General features: G+C 38.9%; 4 protein-coding genes across 7 annotated transcripts in view; 1 reads left to right on the top strand and 3 right to left on the bottom strand.

Moving 5' to 3' along the window:
• Positions 1-3,684: 3,684 nt before the first annotated feature.
• On the top strand, positions 3,685-12,608 carry LOC137290610 (uncharacterized). The gene is made up of 9 exons (XM_067821667.1): positions 3,685-3,759; positions 4,565-4,650; positions 7,529-7,588; positions 8,004-8,066; positions 8,351-8,447; positions 9,219-9,268; positions 9,633-9,680; positions 10,289-10,368; positions 11,128-12,608. Exons 2-9 carry the CDS (start codon positions 4,572-4,574, stop codon positions 11,230-11,232), a joined length of 582 nt encoding a protein of 193 aa, XP_067677768.1. The 5' UTR covers positions 3,685-3,759; positions 4,565-4,571; the 3' UTR covers positions 11,233-12,608.
• Positions 12,454-22,984, bottom strand: LOC137290609 (scavenger receptor class F member 2-like). Of its 2 annotated transcripts, none has more exons than XM_067821665.1 (7): positions 22,944-22,984; positions 19,568-19,665; positions 18,002-18,272; positions 17,488-17,566; positions 14,912-15,928; positions 14,018-14,093; positions 12,454-13,492 (listed from the first exon to the last, which is right to left on the bottom strand). In XM_067821665.1, the coding sequence occupies exons 4-7, from the start codon at positions 17,543-17,545 to the stop codon at positions 12,997-12,999; spliced, it is 1,647 nt and encodes a 548-aa protein (XP_067677766.1). In that variant the 5' UTR covers positions 17,546-17,566; positions 18,002-18,272; positions 19,568-19,665; positions 22,944-22,984; the 3' UTR covers positions 12,454-12,996. The 2 variants fall into 2 exon arrangements, with proteins under 2 accessions (XP_067677766.1, XP_067677767.1); XM_067821666.1 differs by having other exon boundaries at positions 18,002-18,267.
• LOC137292086 (extracellular matrix protein A-like) lies at positions 20,038-22,595 on the bottom strand. The gene is made up of 2 exons (XM_067823630.1): positions 22,343-22,595; positions 20,038-22,178 (listed from the first exon to the last, which is right to left on the bottom strand). Exons 1-2 carry the CDS (start codon positions 22,593-22,595, stop codon positions 20,038-20,040), a joined length of 2,394 nt encoding a protein of 797 aa, XP_067679731.1.
• Positions 22,985-24,363: 1,379 nt separating the features above from the next.
• Positions 24,364-27,789, bottom strand: part of LOC137290534 (scavenger receptor class F member 1-like) — a 36,082-nt gene continuing 32,656 nt past the window's right edge. For all 3 annotated transcript variants that reach the window (XM_067821553.1, XM_067821552.1, XM_067821554.1), the window contains one exon: positions 24,364-26,064. Coding sequence is in view for 1 of the 3 variants with exons in the window: in XM_067821552.1 (XP_067677653.1) it covers positions 26,040-26,064 (25 nt within the window). In the remaining 2 variants the exon portion in view is untranslated. The remainder of the gene's footprint in view (positions 26,065-27,789) is intronic.

Raw genomic sequence — 27,789 nt, 5'->3', positions numbered from 1 at the left:
GATAAAGGATAGGCGCAGATTTGTTGCGGGCATGTTATGATGGTAATTACAACCGATCATCAGTAACCAGTGCTTGTGGTAAGGGGCGATTAACGAGACCATGTGGGCAGGCCGGTTGATATATGTCACTGAATCCCAATGGATGCTCATGATGTTAATCACTGGCCTATCTGGCCCAAGAGTCGCGATGTAGCTGAAATATTGCTGAATGTTACGAACCAACACAAAAAATGAAGTAGTAGTATCACTTGAACTTATTAAGTTAGTCACAAAAGGCAAATAGGAGAAATAGATTCTTACTGTTCATAAACACGTTATATTCATTGTCCACACCTCGGCCGTTATGAATAAGGCCGTAATATGTACAGAACGTCAGCAATACGAAAATACCGAGTCTTGATTAAACGCGTAAACATGTTTCTTGGGGCGTGAAAGGCATACTAGTTGTGAAAATTATATACTGGACAAAATAAGTTAGGGATATTCGTACTTTTATGATTGATTGTGATTGATTTCATCAGATTGTCAATGAATAAATAGATCATTATTCATATTTTCGTAGGCGTAGGCGTAGGCATAGGTTAAGGTGAAGGTGAAGGTGAAGGTTAAGGTGAAGGTGAAAGTGAAGGTGTAGGTGAAGATTAATGTGTAGGTGAAGGGTAAGGTGAAGGTGTAGGTTAAGGTGTAGGTAAAGGTGTAGATGTAGGTGAAGGTTAAGGTTAAGGTGTAGGTGAAAGTAAATGTGTAGGTGAAGGTTAATGTGTGGGTGAAGGTTAAGGTGTAGGTGAAGGTGAAGGTGTAGGTGTAGTAGGTGTAGTAGGTGTAGGTGTAGTAGGTGTAGTAGGTGTAGTAGGTGTAGTAGGTGTAGTAGGCGTAGGCGTAGGCATAGGCATAGGTTAAGGTTAAGGTTAAGGTTAAGGTTAAGGTTAAGGTGAAGGTGGGCGTGGGCGTGGGCGTGGGCGTGGGCTTGGGCGTGGGTGTGGGTTAAGACGTAGGTTAAGGGGTAGACGAAAGTGAAGGTGTAGTATTCATCTAATTCTATTTAGTTCTTTATATTCCGCACGTATCACACCTTACTGCTTATCTCTTTTTATATCTAAATTTGCTTTGTACAATTTGCAGATGCAATACTGATGTCATACTATCCAACAAGCACTGCGACAATGCTTGGATTACTTTACATAAACCACAACACGACATTGATTTCATTGTATAGTACTTCATTTGCTTCATGCCACGTTCACATTAACGCCCTCAACGCCCTATAAGGCAGTGCCATTAAGTCTGTTAGTTAAAGGATTTGTTATAGGTAAACCATGACGGTGGTTACAGTTAGTTTATATGGTGCCTGTAATTGCTGTACTGTTTTTCAAATAAACTCAGGCAAGTTGTATGAGAAATATATAGATACTGACGACCGGAAAAAACGTTACTATAGCCTGTGTTCTTTCGCATCTGGTAGTTGATTTCAGGGCATCGATCCTATGACCTGCCATTCTGCCGACAGAAACGTCCACCCACTAGATCACGGAGAGAGAACAATGACAATGTGATTTAGGAATATTTTGTGTTCCCCAGTGAAAGGTGTGGATCAGCCGTTGTCTAGAAGATAAAGGATAGGCGCAGATTTGTTGCGGGCATGTTATGATGGTAATTACAACCGATCATCAGTAACCAGTGCTTGTGGTAAGGGGCGATTAACGAGACCATGTGGGCAGGCCGGTTGATATATGTCACTGAATCCCAATGGATGCTCATGATGTTAATCACTGGCCTATCTGGCCCAAGAGTCGCGATGTAGCTGAAATATTGCTGAATGTTACGAACCAACACAAAAAATGAAGTAGTAGTATCACTTGAACTTATTAAGTTAGTCACAAAAGGCAAATAGGAGAAATAGATTCTTACTGTTCATAAACACGTTATATTCATTGTCCACACTTCGGCCGTTATGAATAAGGCCGTAATATGTACAGAACGTCAGCAATACGAAAATACCGAGTCTTGATTAAACGCGTAAACATGTTTCTTGGGGCGTGAAAGGCATACTAGTTGTGAAAATTATATACTGGACAAAATAAGTTAGGGATATTGGTACTTTTATGATTGATTGTGATTGATTTCATCAGATTGTCAATGAATAAATAGATCATTATTCATATTTTCAAAATTTACACATATATCCCTTACTATTTTTGTCCAGTATATGAAAACATCACGGAAGACCAAACATGTCGCGTGTTCTTCGTGAAGATGGAGAACTTATGCTGCAGTACCGGTAGCACCCGAAGTGACTCTCTGTATGTCTCTGCCTGGCCCAATATTTCTACCGGTTACATCCCATTCTGTATGCAATCCCAATTTGGCTACAAAAAATTTTCACCTATAAAAATGGATCAACCCATTTACCAGTCCTCAGAAGGGTGTGTTGTTGAATTTTTAAGAAGCGGAAACTAAATACACTTAAATGACTTGGTGACAATGGAAATAATAACTTAATTATAATCTATTTATATAAGTTTCAAAGCAGTAAGTAACATATTTATTTCGTCGTGCAGACCATCATCTCAAACTTAGGATTAACTTAATCACTGCTGTTTGAACGTGTAGGCAGAATGAGAACACATTCTTCTGCTATGCGACAGTCCGTAAACACCACTGACTGTCTACACAAAAACAGTGACACCAGGGAGGGTTTCGAACTGTGGTGTCAATCGCGTGTATAATCTGCACGGAGTAGCAAATGTGTAGTTGGAAATAAGAACACATGATGCACAGTCTATATAACATAAGTTGTTTACCTGTTTCGTGAAGAGTGATGAGAGATATCAGTCATACTGAGTCAACTGTCACTAAACACTAGTTTCAACTTCCCTGTGGCGTTTAACAATGCAAGGTCGCATATGAACTTTTTTCCGTGACAATATCACACTTTAAATAAAGTCATGATACATCCTGATAGGAGTGCTTTCTGTTCATTCAGTTTTGGTTCCTTACTCTAAGCAGACTTTTCACACACATATATATACATAACACACACACACACACACACACACGCACACACACACATGCACACGCACACACACACACACACTCACATACATACATACATACATACATACATACATACATACATACATACATACATACATACATACATACATACATACATACATACATACATACATACATACATACATACATACATACATACATACATACATACACTTTCAGATGAGCACAAAACATGAGTAAACATTGGATATACAATGCCATTTAGAAAGTGTAACACGTTATATTGGGGATAGTACTTTGAGCACTTGATATTTTACACTTATTAGATGGATGCGCATGTCCGTGGTCTAGACCACTAGCTGTCCAACTCGTGATTAGGTGCCTGGCCTTGAAGGAGAGGATTCGAAAGGATGGACAGGGTATTATCACGTCTGTTTACACGAGGGTATATTGTTGCTCAATATAGCGCCACGTCATTGCGGAAAACCGCATAGGGGCTAAATATAGACATCTGTCACAGGTAGAGTAATATACGAGTAGGCGAGTGAATGCCTTTCTTGGCATTTTTACCTAAAAGTATTCTAAATATTTGGTGCAAATCATTTACCTGTATTCCTTAACTTGCCTCGGATGTTTGTGAAAGCTGTTGTACCCTCGGACAAGTGCCGTGTTAGAAAGGTACGACTCCGGTCTGCATGGTGAAGTGAGGCGAAATGCCTTTAAAGATTATTTGACGAGCAAAAGGTGAGCGTCTTCATATGTACTTGAGGTGAAATACGTGAATGTAATATTCAACAATTACACTTCTTTTATATGTTGAGTGAGGCAAATTTACATTTTACTCCTGATATTACTTTAGAATCACGTTGTGTTGAATACAAAAATCCCAACCTTTGTCCTTGCCATAGAATAGGATCATATGATACTTTTGATATCATGTCGAGTACAAAAAGCTGTGAAATTCTTGTGTAACTGTATTTTTAGTCAGTACATAACGTTCATCCCCAAAGCACTCCTGACTCTAATTTGGATTCATTTAAAATCTTAGATCACAGATCACAGCAAAAGAAACGGAAGATTCTAAAAAGTAAAATCTAATGAAAGTAAGCGTTTATTTTTATGTCTTACATTTTAAAATTTGACAAAAAAGCCAGAGTTGCGTTACTGTTTCTGTTTAGTGTACAAATGTCAGGACTGCATTAGAATAATCAGTATTTGTCATGTGTCCGATAACTATAGTTTCCTTTCAGCTGACCGTAACCGTTCCCTTTAAGTTTTGTCTGATCACACAACTTGAAGAATGTGTAAGTTTGGAATAGTGTTTCGAACTCTCTGTGTCTCTGTCTGTCTCTGTATGTCTCTGTCTGTCATACACACACACACACACACACACACACACACACACACACACACACACATATATATATATATATAGATAGATAGATAGATAGATATAGATAGATAGATATAAAATTATATATATATATATGCTTCAGTTTAGTTTTAAAGAGACAATTTGATAGTTCGTTTTACCGATGTTTGTTTACAGTATATCGATGTATTGTATGCCCCCCCCACAACCTAGGACCATGAGCTGTCTGAAAATCGCAATAGTCTTGACTTTCTGCTTGCAAGGTATGTTTTCTGTTCCTTATCACGATGAAAAGAAATCTTTGTTTAACTTTCGTAAATTTGCATTTTCCTTTGTCTTTTTGTCATTCCAGAACGCTTTAGTAATATTCTGCTTATATGACGGCTGCCTGTAAATCTCGGAGCCTGGATCAGATAATCCTGTGATTGATCTGAGGGATGAACCATGTCATCGAGCTGGTCTACATATCAATTTCACCCGCATCTTACGACAGTTTGCGGGTGACAGTCGCCCGTCCTTTGTAAACAGTCATGTCGAAAATCACTTAAGACAGTACGAACAAAGTCTTTTCAACCTGTCATGGGGATCCAGGCAAAGTTGGTTCATGAAGTGATCTAGCCTCCCAGGAAGCCCATGATAAAAATGTCAGCTGTACTCAGGATATATAGGTATTTTGCATGCAATAGGTAGTATGTTCATGTTGTGTAGATTAACTGTCTCAACTTGGATGAATCTCAGAGACTAACGACAAAATAAACACCTGTTGCAATATCACCGTATTTACCACACAAATCATATACAGGTCAGTGAACGTTTTTGCGAATATGAACAAGCTAGATTTTTCTAAATATATTTAATGTAGAAAATGCCTTAGACTAAAATTTATGTATCTAAATAAATTTAACATTAAAAAATTGTACATTAAACGCAACATAAAATATAATTTCCCATGGCTGAAATGACCGCGGTGATCCTTTTTCTCAGAAGAGCTGTAATATTTACGTATATTGTTACGTCAAAGTGATTGATTAAGAACGCTATCCTCCAGTCGGTATCCTCTATACCCAGACGTAGAAAACACTGAGGTTAATAAATAGGATGCTGAAAGAACATCAAACAAAAGTTTAAAAACATTGGCAACAAATAATTTGAGTTGCCACACGTCATATCGCCGATGTTGGTCTTAGTGATCCCTTGTAAAGCGGGTCAAAGTTGGATGACGTCACCAGTACACCGTAGTTTCGATATGTACGGGGTCGCCCACTAGTTTCGGTTTCGGTTTAAAAACACAACTGTAGCTTGCAATAGTTTAAGTAGACTTGTAAAGAAGGCAGGAACGATAGACGTGTACTTCATAAACTTGTTTAATTCCAGTAACTATATAGTTAGAACATTTAAATTGCATTGTTAATGACGGCAGCGAGCAATAACTCTGCTATCCCGAGCTGGGCACATTTATAGCTACTGGACGTTCTATCACTAGTTTAATTATTCGACGGTTATGAGGGCAATCTGTTCATAATCGAATATGAACCACACGATCCAGTGATTGACATCATGAACATCGATCCACGCAATTGTGAGACAATGACACGCATCGACCACTTGTTATACATAACTTGTCCACACACACACACACACACACACACACACACACACACACACACACACACACACACACACACACACACACACACACACACACACACACACACACACACACATACACACACAAAAAAAAAACAACAACAAAAAAACAAAAAACAAAAAAACAAAAAAAACCAAGATTAATTCTAATGTGAGGTCTGAATATATTCATACTGACAATACGTTCTGTTATCTGTGTTTGTCTTTATTCCATTATTGTGTATATTTTGAGAATCAAAATGAGATACAAATCTTGGGGAAATTTTGCGAGCTTATAACATGGGCCTATTGTATGCTTGACACTCATAAGCAAAAAAAATGCACATTGGACTTACATATTCTGTGAGTTTCTTTGTGATATGTTCAGGATTTCCTCGGTGTATTTTGTAAGGTGCATCCTATAAACTACCGACCTGAAACATCTCACATCGAACAAAACGCAAAGATTTTAGCAGCACAAAGCATTAGTGCATGTTCACAGATTTCACCACACTTTTCCCATAAATATCATGATAAATATGATCGAATTTACAACTTTTCAATCTCACTCAAATCAGATTTTTATTCCCAAACCTAGCCCTTCTGGATCTGGGATCACAAAATACTGTGTAGGTTGATTGTAAACATTTTACAGTGTAAATGTTATTTGAACATGAATGAACATGCAGAATTTTCAAGGTTACGTCTTTTATTTTTTGAATACATAGAAGAAATTCCTAATGTTCATCGAATATAGCTTCTTCTAAAAAGCCAATCCAGAATCTGAACATCGGTTTGAGATCGGTTTCCAATCTAAAGAACCCGTTGTGATCGTTTGCTTAGTGCCTGTATATGGAATGGCGTCATACATATTTTGCCAGTGGCCAGTTGCCACCCTTACACGGGTTGGAACCCAATGCACTGCATCGTTCTGTGTTTAACACGCACTCAGTAACAATCCGGCAGTATAGCGGTCTGCAACTGACAATCCACTGATCAACATCTTCAGTATTGATCTACGCAGTTGGGGTACGATTCTAACCCGTATCTTTTTAGGTCTCATTGTCTTTCTTGTCCGCGCTGCTCATTTGTCCAGGCTGTCTGCATATACTGTCTATAAAATCTATGATGTCCGTGGTGTTCATTTGTCCAGGCTGTCTGCATATACTGTCTATGAAATCTATGATGCCCGTGGTGTTCATTTGTCCAGGCTGTCTGCATATACTGTCTATGAAATCTATGATGCCCGTGGTGTTCATTTGTCCAGGCTGTCTGCATATACTGTCTATGAAAACTATGATGTCCGTGTTGCAAGGCACAAGGCTTTTCTCACGTTGTCCAAGTTGATCATGTTGCCATGTTTTCCTTGTTGATCATGTTGTCCGTTGTTTAAGCTGCCCCTGGTTACAGGCATTGTTTGGTCGTTTTCAGCTTCATTGCCCCTGATGCATCCTTTGGCCTCAAACCTCAGTGAATTATGATAATTATGATAAACAAGCTTTCATACGGTTGCAGGATTCCCTCTGTCTGGAGACTCAGATTCATGCCTCAGTTTCAACAAGGTGAACAAAACATGTGAGTGTTGTCGCAGTGGGTGGACAGGGCAAGACTGTAAGACACAATGCCCCAACTGTGGAAGGAGGTTTGTGAGAAACAAATGTGAGACATTTTGCCGAAATGGATCATTTTATGGCACCTTCTGTAACTTAACATGTCCTCCAGAGTGCCTAGGCAAAGGGCATTGCGATACCAGCTGTGCTAAACGTCAGGAATCTCAAAAAGGTATAGTAACTACGTTTGCGTCCGTGATCTTTCCTCCGCTTTCACTGTTAACAGATTAAAACGTGATTGTATCCCTTGAATGTAAACAATGTAAAAGATTAATTTCTACCTAAACTACGACCCGAATTTCCCCAAATAAGCTAACTAATTCTATGATAACCTTAATTTAAATCCGAAATTTAAAGTTTTTAAAAATATTGCAATGCAGATATTAATCAAGGACGTGCTGATTCAGAAGAAACAGGGACTGGTGCATCATCACATCGTTTAGGTAACGTTTTTTAATGATAAATACTGAATGGGTTCGTTACACTGTAGAGTTTATATATTAGTAACTTCCTGTAGCTGATCGTCTCCACTGGACTGGTAACACTGTAGATACTTGTAGCTTGTACGCTGTTCGTTCTTGGTAGAAATCATGAATAGAAACTGTTTTATTTTGTACCTTTTACATAACCACACATAATTGTTTAGGATTTGTTACTAATAATGAAAATAATCACAACTACAAGAATTCATACACAAAATATTATTATAAGAAACTGTCTCTTGCAGGGTCCAAAGGTGATACGACTGATGGAGCTGTCATTACTATAGCAATATGTGCTGTTTTGTTTGTTGCTTACAAGTATAGGAAAGTATGCGTGAAATGGTAATTTCAATTTTTCAATTCAAGTCTTCATACTCAGCATCAACCTTAATGAAACCAGTTAAAGTATCGATGATGTTATATCCATGACTTATCACATATTGTGTACAGCTGGACAGTTTACACTTGACATAAACTTAACCAAGTACAACCTGATTTCATATCATGGTACACCTTTTGAAATCCATTTTCCGAATATCATTTTGATGTAATTATTCTATATTTCATATATTCCATTGGTATTCTCAACTCTGTGTTTTAGCAAGAATTGATATCTTCTCTCTCATTATATGACACGTCTGTTTCACTGACGCAATCTGTAGCTAAATCTACTATGTTCCGGATAACTGTCAGTTTGAAAATTTATCCGTAAAGCCAAATAAAACATGTGAAATGGTTCTCGGGCATCGGCGCATCACTTTTATTTGTGCGCGAACTAATTTTATTGCCTTTTTAAAAATAATAATTTTGACTTTACTGCGTCCCGATCATCTATTTGTCCCTTATGAGAATGAGTATCTATAACAACAAGTGTGACTGAATCTACAACTCAGTAAGACGTGCTGAACTTTCCAAGGTGAATTTCTGAGGGAAATCTGTTCCGCCCTCGTCATTTTTTTCTATCAAAAATGAAAACCGCCCTTCTCACGTATGAAAATAATGTGCCCGAGAAACATTTAATGTTATTTATGCAGTCTCATACATTCGGAATTTGTAGACCATAGCTCCAAGCACATTCTACATGCTAACGATTGAGGAATTATTTGTTGTCAGTTTGAAACAACTTAAGGACAAGCTGGGGAGCTGTAAGTTCAACAACTCACGTAAGTATAACCAACTTATGTTGTAAGTACAAATCCCTTTGTTTATATTACGTTTGTCGGGGGAAACCACGAACTATTGGAGAGTGACTTTGTTAGCATGTCACCAAGTCTTTCAAGGATTCTGTGGTGACGATATGTCAGCTGTGACACTGATAACATACAGTCGAATGGTAAACAGAACAGAACCATCAAATGAATCAACGGAACATACGTGTGATTCGTTATGCATTTCTAAAAGAATGTGGTGTTGTACCTGATGTGGCACACCTTGGCATGTGGTGTTGTACTGGATAGTTGCTTGGATATTATGCTATCTATCATCTTCTATCAGCATTGATGCCTTATGAACTGTTGCATGGTTTAGGCAGCGGAGAGCCAGCTGAACGCGATCCTCTGACCTCAGTTGTTGAAGGTAAGGTGTGTGTATGTATGTATGTATGTATGTATGTATGTATGTATGTATGTATGTATGTATGTATGTATGTATGTATGTATGTATGTATGTATGTATGTATGTATGTATGTATGTATGTATGTATGTATGTATGTATGTATGTATGTATGTATGTATGTATGTATGTATGTATGTATGTATGTATGTATGTATGTATGTATGTAATATGAAGGAGTGGGGGTTATGTCTGTCCAGATTTCCCAATGTATGTTTCAACTTTATCACTTTATCTCCGGAATTTAAAACATATGACTCTGGTGAGTTGCAGCACCCTTGTTTTTTCGCTATTTTGGACAATGTTTCATTTCAATCAAAATCAATGAATATTGAATCAGTTGTTTCACTGCCTGTTCAAACATGTCAATTAAAGTGTCCATAAAGCATACAACAAGTTGCGTTTACCTTAGAGTAGAAGCTAAGTTTATATATCGAATCATAGGGTGTTCCCATACGTTTTGTTTGTAGTATATGTGTGTGTGGACAGTCTTGTAATGTGTGTAAGTGAAGAATGTAGTCATCGCTTATTACGTTTGTCCCTGATACAATCTCCATGTTCCTTGATATAGTTGCTGATTCTTCAACGAAGAGAGAAACACCTGTGGCACAACCACAATCACCTCTCCATCACGATGTCAACAGTCAGAGTGTAAGAAATTTCCGTTATCACTTTTTCTTTGAGAAAGAAGTGTGGAAAGTAAAAAGAAAAACAATGGAAATGTATTACACTCTGACCGTCACTCCGCGTGTATCTGTTTCCCTATCTATGCTTCACATCAAAAGCTAAGACTCATTTAAAACACACATTGGTTACAGCGATTGATATCTCCACTAACACGGGGAGCAAACTGGAAACAGATGCAGAACGTTTGAACGGAAATATATGCAAAACATAGTTTATGATTGGATTGGCAAGATCAAACCAAGTAATTTGGCCAAGAGGAATCTAAGCTTCATGTATATCGACGATGTATGTGCTACTAAAGCATCATCTAGCCAACTCCCTTCCACAAAGAGTGAGACAAAAACTCCCCACAAGGCTGTGTGACCAAGTTTGATATAAAACCTTCCAAAAACACCCTTCCCTTTCTTCATGTCGCGCATTACGAGCATGCACGCTATTGAATCTTCACAGATACATTATCATACAATTGCGATACTGATTTATGATGAATTATTGATCATGTGAGAGTAACTAAAGATAGGGTTAAAATGTGGAATGTCAAATATAAGCACGAAGCTAGAAAAAGAAAGGACAGTTCGTTATGTTCACAAGTTAGTTACAGCCTAGCTTACTACATTAGCAACATGACGATAGAAGGATATTACACTACATGTGCTTGATTTCGCACCTGAATATCTTATTTATGAAACCATGCACATAGTTTGCTAACCTGTTTACTTACAGATCGATGGACTGCCTTGGCCACAGCGTTGCGAGGAGGATATGGCCCACAATATGCAGGGCAAATATTCTGAGGATGATTCAGGACAAGTCTTTCACCTTCACTAGCGGAGAGCCCTACACTTACGACACTACTCAACGACGGCTTTTGTAACCAGGATCACTCTCCTGGCCCGAAAACTGCTCTAAGTCTACAGGCAGCACACTTTTCATGTTCTTCCGAATATCTGCTACGACAGAAATCCAGACCATATTTTGGACATTGACGTATCTATATTTCTATTAAATCTGGAAGCCCACTATCCAGAAACTCTCCGTACTGTGGCCACATTCATACAACGGTTTTGACAAAATTCAACATGCAGTTGTCATGTAAATATGCTAAGGATAAAATAATAATCATTTTGACTTAATTCGACTGATTTAGAGCGTTATAACAAAAATTCGCCTATCGGTGAAAAACCATTTGGCTCATGGGGTGAGAATATTTTGCTCAAAATAATTGCTCTTTATGTTTTGGAGGTAAATGAATAAAGGTGTGCATATAAGTATCATGACACAACATTTCAGGTCATTATGACCTTATTTAATCAATTTGGAGTGGTATTTAAAAATCCCACTGGTGGAAGAGACTATTTCCTTTTCGTCAAAATACATGTTTTTTATGTTTTGGAGTTTGTAAATGAATTAAAGTATGTTTCTAAGTATCATGACACAAAATGTAAATCATTTTGACCTTATTCGATTAATCTGGAGCGGTATTTAAAAATCCCGCCTATTTGTGCTCAAAATACATGTTTTTTTTTATGTTTTGGAGTTTGTAAATGAATCAAAGTATGTTTCTACGTATCATTACTGAATATGTAAATCATTTTGACTTAAGCCGACTAATTTAGAGAGCTATTAAAAATACTTTTCAAAATTTACTTTTCCATCGTGTTTTGGGGGCAGTAAATGGATGAAAGTACGTATCTTTCAATGGATGACTTATATTTTGCATGAGAATGTAATGCTTGCCTAGGGTATCATATTTACGATATTTGTTCACCACCAGAAGATGGACTCGATATTCGGTCAAAACCACAAGATGGAATCGGTATTTGGTCATCACCTCAGGATGGACTCGATATTTTGTCACCACTTTAGGTTAGACTCTGTAACACAAAATTATGATAAATATAGATCTAGGTATAGATAATAAGAATCTTTAAACTGTGCTACCCGTAGAAGATAGGTTAAATATTGGCTTTTACATTACAGATGTCATGACAAACGTTCGTTAAATAGATTTTCCGTTTTTGTTTTACCCCTGTACTAAATTACACACTGTTTGAGCAAAGCGTGATTTTATTATCAGAACATCGTGTAAAAAGAAAAGATTTGAAAAGAATATTTTAAAAATCTTTAAATCTTTCACTTCGTCGTCTGGCCGTGTCCCTTAGTGTAGCTGTTTTTGTGAAATGAATAAAGGAAGATTGACTATAGCATGAAGTTTGAAAGAAGAAAGTTTTGAAACTTCTAATGGATAGTGTATATCTGACTGACTGACTGAGTATGTAGGTTTAACGCTGCTCTTGGGCAGTACTCCTGTTCGGTCAAGGCATCCCAGCTTAAACAGCCCAGGAAAGTACACAGTATTGCAGGTCTCTGATGTTAGCTACTATGGACAAAGTCTTCGAGCACAACATGGTGCTAACAAACCTAGGACATAATCACAAGTTCCTGGAATCCCCAGGGAACAAGCCCTCACACAACAGAAGAATGTAAGTGTATGGTTTAAGATGATCCGGGCAACTCAGTGGATGGTGCATTAGCAATAACATTAACTTCTAGCGTGCATGTTTCCGGTCAGTGTGGCTCATCAGACCTCCTTCATTTAAAAGAACCATCTGTAATCTGACTTGATGTAGATGTGATTTCCTGATTCAATGTAACAACCTCCACAGTGTTTGCCATCTTACTTTGGCCGACCTTTTGTCCAGTCGGGACATCCATCTGAATATTGTGATCAGCTACATCAGGAGAATCAGAATTAGAACGAGATCGATCCTCGAGATGCCCGCCAGCACCGGAGACATCTTGTCTTGGTGTTAAATACCATGAAGATGCTTGTCGACATCCAGGATTCTTCTGAATGTCAGTGTCTGTGGGCAATGTGTAGTCATCACCGACACTAGCAGAACCTTCATCGGTAGGTGCCGGCATTCTTGGCCTTGATGGGAACAAAGCTTTCCGTTTGGCCACATCGTCATCCGTGATCTCGTCGTAAATGTTTCCAGATTGTCCCGCTATATCTTCCCTAGAGTGCCACACTTCTAAGTAACCAATATCTGCTTCTATTGTGACGGGCCCACTTCCCCGGAGTTTTCTGTTGTAGAACAAAATGTCGCATTAAAACAGTACAGTTCTAACATATTCAGTCTTAAAAACGAAATGCATTTACAACAAGGAATATGAAACTTGTCAGAGGGGCGCACTAGATATGTGATCTGCGCTACCATTTGCCGGACCCATTTTGTGGGCGCCTCACTTCGATATGTTATATGTTATATGTTGGACAAAATAAGTTAGATATATTGGTATTTTTATGATTCATATTTAATCAGTGTGCCAGTGAATAAATAGATCATTATTCATAATTTCAAAATTTATAAATATCCCAAACTATTTTAGTCCAGTATATTTAAACGGTCACGTGAACGAGAAGGAGGTAGAATGTGTCAAATGATAGGACAAATGGTATCCCTAAAACAATGTGTATGCATAGAAGAAGTGTTATTGTTATCGATAGTATTCGTGCTTATGGTTCATCTCATTTTGCAAACACATTTTGCATTTTTCTTCACCCTATGATTGTATTTATTCCGGAAAAACGTATCAAGATGCCCCAAACCTGCATCTCCAGAAGATGAAACCAGCCATGGTTAATACCAAGGCAAAAGCACTTGCCAGGAATGGAAGAAAATAGTCTGAAAAAAATCAAATTTAACCACTGCAGTATTTCAAGTACATTGTACATAATATGCAGACAAATACTACAAATTGTTTGACAAATGCAGATTAATTTTAACATAATGGGTGTGTGCTACACTACATTTGGTGATAAAGCTTTGTTTCATACGACTCAAACCCGGAAATAATTTTAAAAGTCCAGAACGTTTAAATACATTTCCTGAGGCTGAACAAGTTTTAGGGATTGACAACTTCATTACAAGAGAAACATTTCGGTATAGATGCTAACACCGTTCTCAAGCGCTACACAACATAACACATAAGAGGGCAGATGTACAAAGAGAATATTTGAGTTTATTCGGTTGAAAAGGTTGATGTACAGTGTGATCAAACTGCTGTTAGTTGGTGTATTTGTAGATAATGGCATACACCACGCTAATATATCTTTACAAGCTTACTATTTGGCTAATTACGGCCAACCCCCATAGCTCTTTCCTGTCCTGACAACACCAACTCTTCATCACGCCGGTTCTTAATTGCCACTAAAGAGAACCATTCTTGAGGCATATTTTTTTCGCAATCTCGAATTTAGATAACCACAATACCACCACTAGGTTGTTACGATGGATGTCGCATCAGTACCGTATTTCTGAACCGGACAACAAACAATTAGTCCATGTACACACTAGCAAGCATTCAGCTGAAACGGAAGTTCATGATGACAGCCATCGCCACTCCAGGGTGACGTCATGCACGAATCGCAAATGTAACGTTCACTTTCACGATTACGAAGACAGAAATTGTATCTCCTAAACGAAATATAGATTAGACTTACCATTATCCTTGATCAGTTCAGATATGTGATGAAACACGTCATTGTCTGAACCCGTTTTTGTAGAAGTAATGTCGCACCTTCCTCCAGTAATACCGTCTTTGCACTTGAGTGTACAGTTATTATCATGCAAACAACGTACAGATGGACACTTGAGGCATATCGTGGTGCAGTTACTACTAACAAGCGACTCCTTACATTCCTCACAGTCCATAGTCTTGTTACACTGATGACAGCTCCCAGGGCAAGTGTGTTGGCACTGGCGCCCATAATAACCTTTCCTGCACCCTTGCAAACATTCTCCATCTTCCCTACCACATGTGAGGCAATTTGTGTCTGATCGTTCACACAGTTTGCAGTTATATGGACATGTTTGATTACACATCAGGCCATAGAAGCCATGCAAACAACCATGAGAGCATATTCCATTCTCATCTAGGCAAAGCTTGCAAGTTCCGTTTGACTCTGGACACTGCCTGCAGTTCTGTGGACAGGGCTGTTCACATGTAACACCATAGAACCCCTCATCACATCCTGTGCTGCATCTCCCATCCTGACACACCTGACACACTTTACTGGAACTGTTACACTCGCCACAGTCGTCTGGACACATGGCATCACAAGATCCCCCAAAGTATCCCTCCTTACAACCACTGATGCATTGCCCTGTCTGATGCTCACATGGGCTGTCTACTACTGCATCCTTACAGTGTTGAGAACACGGATTGCTGCAGTGGGTCCCCCAGAATCCAGGGGAACATCCATCTTGACAAGTTCCATCGATGGAGCAGTTTCCGTCTTTACAATTCACACAAAGATCCTCGCATCTGGTTCCAAAACGACCAGGGTCACACTTGGAACACTCACGGGTATCACTGGTTGAACAAGCAATGCACCTGTCGAGACAGTGCTGTTGACAGCAGTCCCCCGACCATCCGTCAATACACCCGAACGTGCATCTTCGGATGCTGGGTGTATTCTCGTAACTGGATTTGATACAGTTTGTAGGATCCCAACACGCTGAAAGGGATAACAGAAAGAGTAAAACAGGATGCCTAGCGACCAATCTAAAGTAATAATATCAAAATGAAGGGGATGATAAATTTTGTTTTCAGTTATTCTGGGCAACAACATAAGACCTAACGTATTCATCGCAAACATAAAACGTGAAGAATACGAAGATAACAGATGCATTGTAAATATTTCAATGACGGTGGACCCGTGAAGGTCCCGGGGTAGAATAGGCCTTCAGCAACCCATGCTTGCCATAAAGGTGACTGTGCTTGTCGTAGGAGGCGACTAACGGGATCGGGTGGTCAGGCTCCCTGAGTTGGTTGACACATGTCATCGGTTCCCAATTGCGCAGATCGATGCTCATGTTGTTGATCACTGGATTATCTGGTCCAGATACGATTATTTATAGACCGTCGCCATATGGCTGGAATATTGCTGAGTGCGGCGTGAAACTAAACTCACTCACTCAATGATGGTGAATATGACCGACTTGAGCGAATTCATAAGGCTCAGTGTAACTACAAGTTACCACACGCAGCTGTCATACAGCTGTCACACGGTCTACCGTAGGAAAACATGTCACACTGAGCACGATTGTACGTGTTCATTAATGAGCTTTTCTTCTTCATAGCTGCCAGTATTTGTGTTTAGAATGTGTACATTTTCGCTTTTGACAGATAATATTTTTCAAGCAGTATTCTAACTTCTTTATGATTAGAAAAGTGACAGTTGCATCAAAATGAATATTTGCATCAAAAATACATTGATGTACTTCCAAAACAACATTTTAAGGTCATGTCAGGTACCTAATTTCTATTTAATGATAATTCTAATTTTCTTTCATTCGATAATACGTAGTGTAAATATTTTCTGTCAGCACAGTGACTGTTGAAAGGAAATTCTATTGAAGGGTAAATGTGGTGAAGTAGCCAAGGGATTAAAACATTTCTCAACTGGTTACTACGATAAGACATGCAAATGAGACTGTCTGGCAGAATCTGCATGCATGCCTGCTGCTCAGTAAACATATGAAAGATGGGTACGTAGTGGATGAGGATGGTCTTCGCAACATCACGCTACATAATAGAAATGGGTTTAAAACATTGTAACCAAACGGAAGACCCGACCTTTATATGCCAAGCTTAGGCTCTGTTCCCTTCTTAAATAGTGTGTGAGTTTAGTTTTACACCGCACGGAGCAATATTCCAGCTATATGCCGGCAGCCTATGCTTTTGCTGCCTCATAACACAGTCGGTTCACACACAGTATTCATCGTGAATGGTGATGTTACATCATTGGAAGGAATTACTTTTAAAGTGTAAATGAATCAGCATGAAGTAATCGGATAAAGAGATTTCTATTCTATGCTTTCATATCATAAAAAGCAATTGTTACGATTAAAAGTCTCGCATTGTACATTGTTAATTATTCATATATGTTTATCATTGCTATAAAGAAACACTTTCGGAGATCATCTCTATATATTCAGCATTATCAATCACACATCAAAAGAGTACCTATGTTTCATGTAAATATTATTTTTCAGAGGGAAAAGTGATACGTACCATAGATAAGTAAGAAGTTGCCAAGGATGATTGCAATAACTGGAGTTTTTTTGCTCATTGTTGTCACAGCGGCGTCTACCTGTGAATAAATGTACATTAGATTTCACAATCAATATACGATATGACTGTAATAAGCAGGACAGAGTCCAACTGAAAGATAACCACTTAAAGTGCCATGGAAAAGCTTAACTCACGTTTGTCTTATCAAATGCCAACGGACGCTATGATAAATATTTAGACAAACATATGTGCAAATGGCCTGTATCAGTACTAACGCAAAGTGATCGCGGGATGGATTAGCATGTTCGCACTTTCTCCTGCCCCGGAAGTATAACCAGAACTTCAGTATAAAGGGAACTCTTTAAAGTCATAGCGTTAAAAAAACCAACAGCCAAATCCCGAGTTCCTTGACTTTTGAATATAAACTCTTGCATGGAAAGCTAAATTGTGGCCACAATCTGTCTCTCCGTCATATAATGTATATGCACATAAGGAAGAATTTAGACTACTGTACCTAGACTACTGAGGCGTGAAGGGTAGGCTATCATACAACTCTAGGTTGCCATGGTTTCAACAGATCCATATACGTCACCAAAATGGTTTCACAGATGTATACAATTCAATTTGAAGTGATAACATGGAGTGAGAAGTCCGTGGTCTAGACTACCAGACTTTGTGTAGGCCGCCGTGGCTGAGTGGGTTAGATTGCTGAACGCCGCCGATTAGATGTCTGTTCCGAGAGTGAGCCGGGTGTGACTCCAACCCAAATTTTACTAAATTCTGTGCTTGAATGAGGAAAAAGAGTGAGTGAGTTGATATTTTGCGCCACATTGGCAATATTTCAGGCATATCGTGATGAGGACAATATACATGTAATTCATATCAATATGAAAATCAATAAAGTTAAAACTTAAAATCCTGTCTTCGAAGTACAGTATAAATTCCAGCGTATGACAGATATACATTTACAACTACAATGTTACGATAAAGTGGAATCACTACAGAAAGTACACAATAAAAACGGGCTATATATCACCAAAAAACTGAAAGTACATCACTATACTAAGGTCTGTGGGAACTTACGGTATTTTTACTGCATGGACCCTAACTGGATTTACAGCATCTCTTCAGCCACTGGCGATTGCAGGGAAATTTACCTATCATTCTAAAGCTTTGATCGTTTTAACACTAAAGTATTTATCCTTTGTGATGGAAAAAATGGGAAAGAAGAGGAAGAGAAAGTTCCATGACATTTTCACAGCTGCTTTCCACTTTATACCATTCGGAATCTGTTTCCGAGGATAGTCAACACTGGGTATTCTTGATGTTCCACGTCGTAATGAACACTGAACATTACAACACATACCTGTTCATGTGCTTGTGCTTGAGTCGGAACAATGTCAAATGACAGTAAACCAGTTTTTTATAAAACCACTGCTGAAAGCGTTTGTCATTTGAAAATGTAAGCAAACACTGGGAACTAAAATTGGTCGGGCATAAAATCGGATGGCCGTTATCCATCGGATTTGTGCATGAGCTACAGTCGGGCTGTTTGGCACCACAGAACACTGATTATGCACAACAGAATATCTTGGAGAAAGTGCCATTTGCTGCATGCTCATTGATGGTGTGTTTCTCAGTCAAAATATGAATGTACAAGTGTAAATCACCAATATCCTATACAGGGATGTTGTACCACATTTCGATGGCCACCCCCGACAAGAGTTCAATGACAACAAATGCTAGGCCACCCATCAAGAGGCTATAAAGACTTTAACTTGGCCCACTGTAGACCTTGTTTGTAACTTAATCTGCTTTTAGAACGATATGTTTAACGCATTATATTATACCCAAATACCATTTTCCTTTGAGATGACATACGGAAATCATGCACTGTGGGCTACTTTCGTCCAATGTGTCCCATGGATGGAAATATACTATCAAAAAAAGAAACGCATAGGCGATTTGTACTAAAAACATCTATTAATTACCTACTATGTAAAAACAATCGTCAAAGTAAGTAACAAAAGTCTTGATAACACGATTTACACAATTGCAGAAGTAAAAAAATCGATTTTACCTGAAAATATCAATTTTGACGATATTTCTTAAAAGGATTAGAAAGGCATCGCCAAATCACCTTCCAGTTGAAACTGCACAGCAAAGAGCATTCACCGTCTGGCAATGAAAATCCAGATTACTTTCAGAAATGGACATTCGTTTTGAAGGAGTTTTAAGGTCACATCACTACGTCACGTCTTGACTCTGCGACACGGAACATTGTCATTGAGATTCACAATTTTCTGTTGCAAGGTGTCTTAAAGCAAGTTATCATGGCTTGCAGCTAATTGAGAAATGGCAGTCCCCATACAGACAGACAGCCTTGGACCAGAGACGCTTCTCAGTGTGATTATGGAATTAGTTCAGTCTTGTCTAATACATAAAAGCAGAACAGCGCTAAGGGGAAGCATTTTGAAAATGAAAAATATTTGTCCGATACTCCAGCTTCACTTACTGGTGAGGTTATTATGGCCTTATGAAATCGGTTGATCATGTGTGAAAATGGCTAGACAAGCAAGAAGGGGAATGTTGTTCAATCCCAAAGTCATCAATACAGTCATCAGCACGGTCATAATTAATCGTCAATACACCCATCAGTACAGCCATCGGTATAGTCATCGGTACAGTCATCAGAACAGTCATCGGATCATGAGTACAGTCACCATCAAGGTCATCAGTACAGTCATCGGTGTACTCATTTGTACAGTCATCAGTACAGACATCAATATGGCCATCAGTACAATCATCAACACGGTCATCAGTTCGGTCATCAGTACAATCATCAGTATAGACATCAGTACGGTCATCAATACGTATATCGGTACTGTCATCAGAACTGTCACCTATACAGTCACCAATGCAGTCACCAGTACAGTCACCGATAGAGTCATCAGTATGGTCATCAGTACAGTATTCATTGCGGCCATCAGTACAATCATCAGCACAGTCATCAGTACGGTCATCAATACGTATATCGGTACAGTCATCAGAACTGTCACCTATACAGTCACCTATACAGTCACCAGTACAGTCAAAGATAGAGTCATCAGTATGGTCATCAGTACAATCATCAACACGGTCATCAGTTCGATCATCAGTACAATCATCAGTACGGTCATCAATACGCATATCGGTACAGTCATCAGAACTGTCACCTATACAGTCACCAATGCAGTCACCAGTACAGTCACCGATAGAGTCATCAGTATGGTCATCAGTACAGTATTCATTGCGGCCATCAGTACAATCATCAGCACAGTCATCAGTACGGTCATCAATACGTATATCGATACAGTCATCAGAACTGTCACCTATACAGTCACCTATACAGTCACCAGTACAGTCAAAGATAGAGTCATCAGTATGGTCATCAGTACAATCATCAACACGGTCATCAGTTCGGTCATCAGTACAGTCATCAGTACGGTCATCAATACGTATATCGGTACAGTCATCAGAACTGTCACCTATACAGTCACCTATACAGTCACCTATACAGTCACCAGTACAGTCACCGATAGAGTCATCAGTATGGTCATCAGTACAGTATTCATTGCGGCCATCAGTACAATCATCAGCACAGTCATCAGTACGGTCATCAATACGTATATCGATACAGTCATCAGAACTGTCACCTATACAGTCACCTATACAGTCACCAGTACAGTCAAAGATAGAGTCATCAGTATGGTCATCAGTACAATCATCAACACGGTCATCAGTTCGGTCATCAGTACAATCATCAGTACGGTCATCAATACGTATATCGGTACAGTCATCAGAACTGTCACCTATACAGTCACCTATACAATCACCAGTACAGTCAAAGATAGAGTCATCAGTATGGTCATCAGTACAATCATCAACACGGTCATCAGTACAGTATTCATTGCGGCCATCAGTACAATCATCAGCACAGTCATCAGTACGGTCATCAATACGCATATCGGTACAGTCATCAGAACTGTCACCTATACAGTCACCAATGCAGTCACCAGTACAGTCACCGATAGAGTCATCAGTATGGTCATCAGTACAGTATTCATTGCGGCCATCAGTACAATCATCAGCACAGTCATCAGTACGGTCATCAATACGTATATCGGTACTGTCATCAGAACTGTCACCTATACAGTCACCTATACAGTCACCAGTACAGTCAAAGATAGAGTCATCAGTATGGTCATCAGTACAATCATCAACACGGTCATCAGTTCGGTCATCAGTACAATCATCAGTACGGTCATCAATACGTATATCGGTGCAGTCATCAGAACTGTCACCTATACAGTCACCTATACAATCACCAGTACAGTCAAAGATAGAGTCATCAGTATGGTCATCAGTACAATCATCAACACGGTCATCAGTACAGTATTCATTGCGGCCATCAGTACAATCATCAGCACAGTCATCAGTACGGTCATCAATACGCATATCGGTACAGTCATCAGAACTGTCACCTATACAGTCACCAATGCAGTCACCAGTACAGTCACCGATAGAGTCATCAGTATGGTCATCAGTACAGTATTCATTGCGGCCATCAGTACAATCATCAGCACAGTCATCAGTACGGTCATCAATACGTATATCGGTACAGTCATCAGAATTGTCACCTATACAGTCACCTATACAATCACCAGTACAGTCAAAGATAGAGTCATCAGTATGGTCATCAGTACAATCATCAACACGGTCATCAGTTCGATCATCAGTACAATCATCAGTACGGTCATCAATACGTATATCGGTACAGTCATCAGATCTGTCATCGGATCATGAGTACAGTCACCATCAAGGTCATCAGTACAGTCATCGGTGTACTCATTTGTACAGTCATCCGTACAGACATCAATATGGCCATCAGTACAATCATCAACACGGTCATCAGTTCGGTCATCAGTATAATCATCAACACGGTCATCAGTTCGGTCATCAGTGCAGTTATCGGTATAGTCATTGGTGCGGTCATCAATGCTGTCATCAGCACAGTCATCAGAACACTCGCCAATACATTCATACGTACAGTAACCAAATGTATACATTCATTAGTACAATCATCAGTACAGTCATCAATATGGTCATCAATACAGTCATCAATTCATCATTACAATCATCAACACGGTCGGTCATCGGTACAGCCATCAATACGGCCATAAGTACAGTTATCAGCACAGTCATCAGTACTGTTATCAATACAGTCATTAGTACAATCATCAGTGCGATCATCATTACGAATTCTACGGACGTAGTTTCGACGTCCGTATGGGACTCAAAACAACTGTGAGTCTTTAATGATAGAATCATTAATTTTATCACTGATGTTTCACGTTTGGAAATGCTCTAACTATCTCAACACGCGCTGAAGCCATTCGATCCACATTGTCACCTACCTGTGCCAGTGTAGCCAATGGAGTGGGAAAACGCATTTGACAAGGAAATCATCCCATGGTATTTTAATGTAACTAGTTTCACCTTCCTTCTTCCTTGCTATTTATTGACAGACGAGTTCAACAGATATGGACGGATGGTTGATTTGTTGTTTAACACTACACTCACCAATATTCCAGCAATATGGCGGCGGCCTGTATATAATCGAGTTTGAGCCAGACAATCTAGTGATCAACAGAATGAGCATCGATGCCAAACCATGTCCCTAGAGCCCACAGATACGATCGTGTCGCCCAAGGAGATTTTCGTGTTAGTGAGAGATAGGAATAATGTGATATTACATAGTAAAATATTACATGCGTACTTCAAAGACAGTATATAGACAAAGACAATAATACCATATATAATACCCAGAATTATAACCATGTGGATTCTTAAAGAATCTCAGCAGCGTTCTGTCAAATCATTTGATTTTTCAACGTTGTATACCACGATCTCAGGTGACAAACTTAAGGAAAACCTTCTTTGATTACGGTGCCAGGACCCGGATATGAGCTGCTCACCTTCGTGCCCGGTGACCATTTACGGGACCATTCGAGTTGTCTTGAGTGGTATCAAGATTTACTTTCAGATTTGCAGATGGTTGGATAAACGTGTGAATGTGACGTCGTGTGACGTCAAGGTCACCTGATCTCAACACAATCTAGCACATCTATGATGCTTTTGGTAGACGTCTACGCACTCGGAACCAAGGATCCAGTCTCAGAATTTGCAGGATGGCGGTGCTGCATTGCAGGAACAATGGCGCCGACTCTTTAATACACGCATCAGGCAGTCCACGAGGAGGCTTTGCTTGGCAGTTGTGAAGGCACGGGGTTGCCTTACACATTACTGGACGTTTGAAACATCAGATAGAATTTCTTGTGACTTGACACTTTGTTTTTTATCGATAACTTCTGTAACAACTTGGAACCGATTTTTGCCATTGTGATTATTCTCATTTGATCCAATGGACCTTAACAAATAAATGATAGCCTCTATACCACATTCTTGCGTCCTTTCGTTTATATATTATTAAAGAAATGATTGTGAGGTTCTCAGATTGACTCAGAGTATTTTCCCGAAAAAGAGAACGATTTCAGTTTACTACACATATATATAAAGAACCCCAATACCGCTACAAACCTAGTGTGCAATGAATACAAAACATCACAGTTCCCTTCACTACTTCCGTCATTACTTCTGTAACAGAATTTCTTAAGTGTATTAATTTTCTATTGAAAATTGTTTCTTTTCGGGTAACATTATACACATGCAAACATGCAGTATATAAGAGTTTTGTAGCATCTTGTGTCACGTTCCGACAAAACCATAAATTGTCCCACTTGTTCATGAAGGTCACTGACAACAACAACCATTTACTTCGGTCATTTTGAAAGATTTATTTCTATACATTTTTTTACTTTAAACAAATACACAGAAACGGACACCACATCTAGACAAGCGCACGTATAGTCTATATTTAAAAAAATGGTCTACAGTGATTTATCGACCTGCCTGAAAAACGTCAAGATTCATAATGACACCACATGCACGTATAGGAGACTCCCACGTTGTGCACGTGCTTTTCATGCATTGTGTTTGCGTGTGATGATAACGTGAAATGATGCTGCATACACAAGATGAATGTCATTGTAAAGTTCCTCTATGGGGTTTCTTTCGACGAGACTTCAAAGTTCAGGTTATATATACACAAATAGTACTGAAACATAACCTAGTGGTTATTGTCTACAAACATATCTAACAAGCATTTACATAATGATTGAAATCTGGAACTATGTACCAACAGTTCTGGCGAACTAATTCATCATTAACATTTTAAGAGAAACAGCTATATTCAACAAAGCTAGGAGAAACATATAAAACAAGACTCAAAACCAAAGAAAAATAATACAGTCAGCCATTCATACAATACCATCTCCTGTCTGTCTGCAATACTGTCAGAACATTTGTATATTATATCGGATATTGGCAACATACAAGATCACATTGTATTTTTTGAACCATGAGCACATGAGCGCATGCGTAACACTGTTTTACGAATACATGTACTTAAATATTAAAAACGATAACACACTGTACCCTCTACTCGTATGTGAACTTTTACACCAACCAAGATAATTAAAGTAATAAATGTAAAGTTTTATACAGAAAACAACGTCTACTAAGAAAGTGAAATCCCAAATATGACATATGTTGCGTCTACATTCTCCATGTACCACAATGTCTTGGGCATTTCTGCTTTCATTTCATTGTAATCAGTTACAGAGAGCCTTTAAGTCTTCACTCTTCGGCTCTATGAACAAGAAAATGATCCTTGAAGGGTTGATGCATAAAAATTATTTCATTTGTTTAGGTTTCCATCTGCGCCCGTTTAAAAATAACGAGTTCAGATTTGTGAATTGTAACGGTACTAGAAAAGATTACATCTCGACAAATCTGCATCTACGAATTTGGATAACAGTTAGAGTACCGTGCTCCATTTGAGAAAAGAATTCCACTCCAAAAGATAACCACTTCAGATTTTTCAAGTAAAAGTATCTTTAGAGACAGCCGTTTTTTGGCCGTTTCTAGTTGAACCTTTCCTAAAAACAAACACTTGAAATTGAAACGTTATCTGTCTATTGTAACTTGCCAGGGTATTCAATCCATTTTTACAAAGTGAAATGACAAAGTAACACAAAAATGACTAATACAAACATATCAGATACAAGCGTATCCTTGTTCTACCTGTCATAATTCAATTCAGATCACCACTATGCATTATCTTTTAACGTTCCTATAACTGGGGGAAAATTGACGTAAAAACGATTTCGATCTCTCCTAAGAAACTCAATGTTTGTTCTGACCGACCCTACCGGGTATCGGTACTAAAGATTTGTAATTTGGTTATATCTGATAAAACAATCCTAACAATCCTGAACTTTTGTTTATTTTATAATTCTAAACTGTTTCTACATTGGGTCTTCAGAATTTGTAAAAACTCTTCCGGTGACACTAAACCGTAAGGATATCTGACGACATCTGTGGCAAATTTTTCACCCTCGGTCATTCTGAAGAGTTCTGAAAAAAGAGAGTCAAAAGTTACAATAATTGAAACTAAAGATAGGATTTCTTCATAGCAGCTTATGTACTTATCTATGTAATGTTCTAGAGCTGCCATTGGATCTGAAATTATCCAAATAATAAACATTGCAGGTTTCTGTTATATTTCGTACATATTCCTTGAAGCATGCCTAGAAAACCGAAAAGTCAATAACGTTTGTGAAGATCCACCTTCAGCACTGACTGAGCTTCTTATCAACTGTCAAACATTTTGCAAGGTATGGCCTTGTTGCCTTGTGACTATGAAAGCAGGTTATGAGTAAATATTTTCCTATTTTGTTTCATGGGAAAGGATTATCAAGAAAATCTATTCACGAAAACTTTATATTTCCCCAGGGGAACTCTCACCATTTGTTTATTTTATCTATTTTCTGTAATGAAAGCCTACAAATACAACTTCCGATTTGACAGGGATTGTTTTTCATCGAAGATAGGAGTATGTGTTTCATGAAACTGACGATACGCGCCAGTGCAGGAAATATTGCAGGCATTTGTTCGGTACTCTCACAAGAGCAATTCCGTTGTTCTGATTTTCTCTCGTTTGAGCAATACAAATAGCAGGCCACATGTTATGTTATAATTCAGACTATTCACATTAATTAAGAATATCTAGTTCTGTTGTCCAGCCACTTCTGTAGAGTACTGTACCGTGCAGAATCTCTTTTGAATTCACTGTATTCACACCATGTGTGATCATTTACGAGGTTTGTGACTGCATATGTCAAGAAGTATTCACTTACGTTGTGAAATTTCTAAAAGGTCATGACCTCAAGCAGGTTGTCACTGGTTTCCAGAACACAGATCTTTAATTATAGGCTCAGCAGTGCTCGTATGACGAAAAAAATACTTTGGGACGTTTCAAAGGTCGTTGGAGACTATTTCTGAAAAGAATAGATGTGAATGAGGACTTTGTTCCGCCACTAGCTTCAACTGCAGTAACACTGCACAATATCTGCGAAAATGCAAATGACACATTTCAACCGGATTGGTTCAGTGTTGACAATGATGATCCGTCGGCATCGGCCTCCAAATCGGACGTCTGGGTGCAGTACAACATGTACTACAGCACCATATCTCGATTGTGGCATCGACATATCCGACTCGACCCAGGATCGTTCCAGAAGTTGAAGACCAGGAGATACCAATCCTTTTAAAGATCCAATCGTTTGACCATGCAAACGTGAAAATGGAACTGTCCTGGCACGACTACACCGTCAACAACGTGTCCATACGTGCAATAGGATACAGGCATGGAACCTGGGCAACTGGCGGCGCGTTTGGTTCTACTGACGTCGACAGCAACGTTTTGCCCAGAACTAAGTTCGTCAGGTGGACAGATATGATGGGGAAAGCGTCATGGTGTAGGGAGCCTGATCGAGAGAAACGTCACCTTCAATCTCTGACACTTGCAGAACTTCCCAACGCACTGCGGGGAGAATGGCGTAGAACTCCATTAGTAAAAATCCGTTTAATCTTTTCCAAGGCGGTGTTTGTGCCCCCGTTGTGTCTGCACATGTGCATTGAGTGAATGCTGACAATGACAACTATTCATATGTTTCCTTCATGTACGTTCAAACGTAATCGACGGTTTAAGCACTCTTAAATAATTTTATTCATTCCTTATTTTGGGGGGTAGGGGGGCATGTGCATCTCTTTATTTGTAGAGCTGATGTGACTTCAGTC

Source organism: Haliotis asinina, chromosome 7 (assembly GCF_037392515.1).
Source record: "Haliotis asinina isolate JCU_RB_2024 chromosome 7, JCU_Hal_asi_v2, whole genome shotgun sequence".
In the NCBI taxonomy this organism is placed as follows: Eukaryota; Metazoa; Mollusca; class Gastropoda; order Lepetellida; family Haliotidae; genus Haliotis; species Haliotis asinina.
Note: the sequence above shows the minus strand (reverse complement) of the source record. Positions and strands in the feature narration are given on the sequence as shown.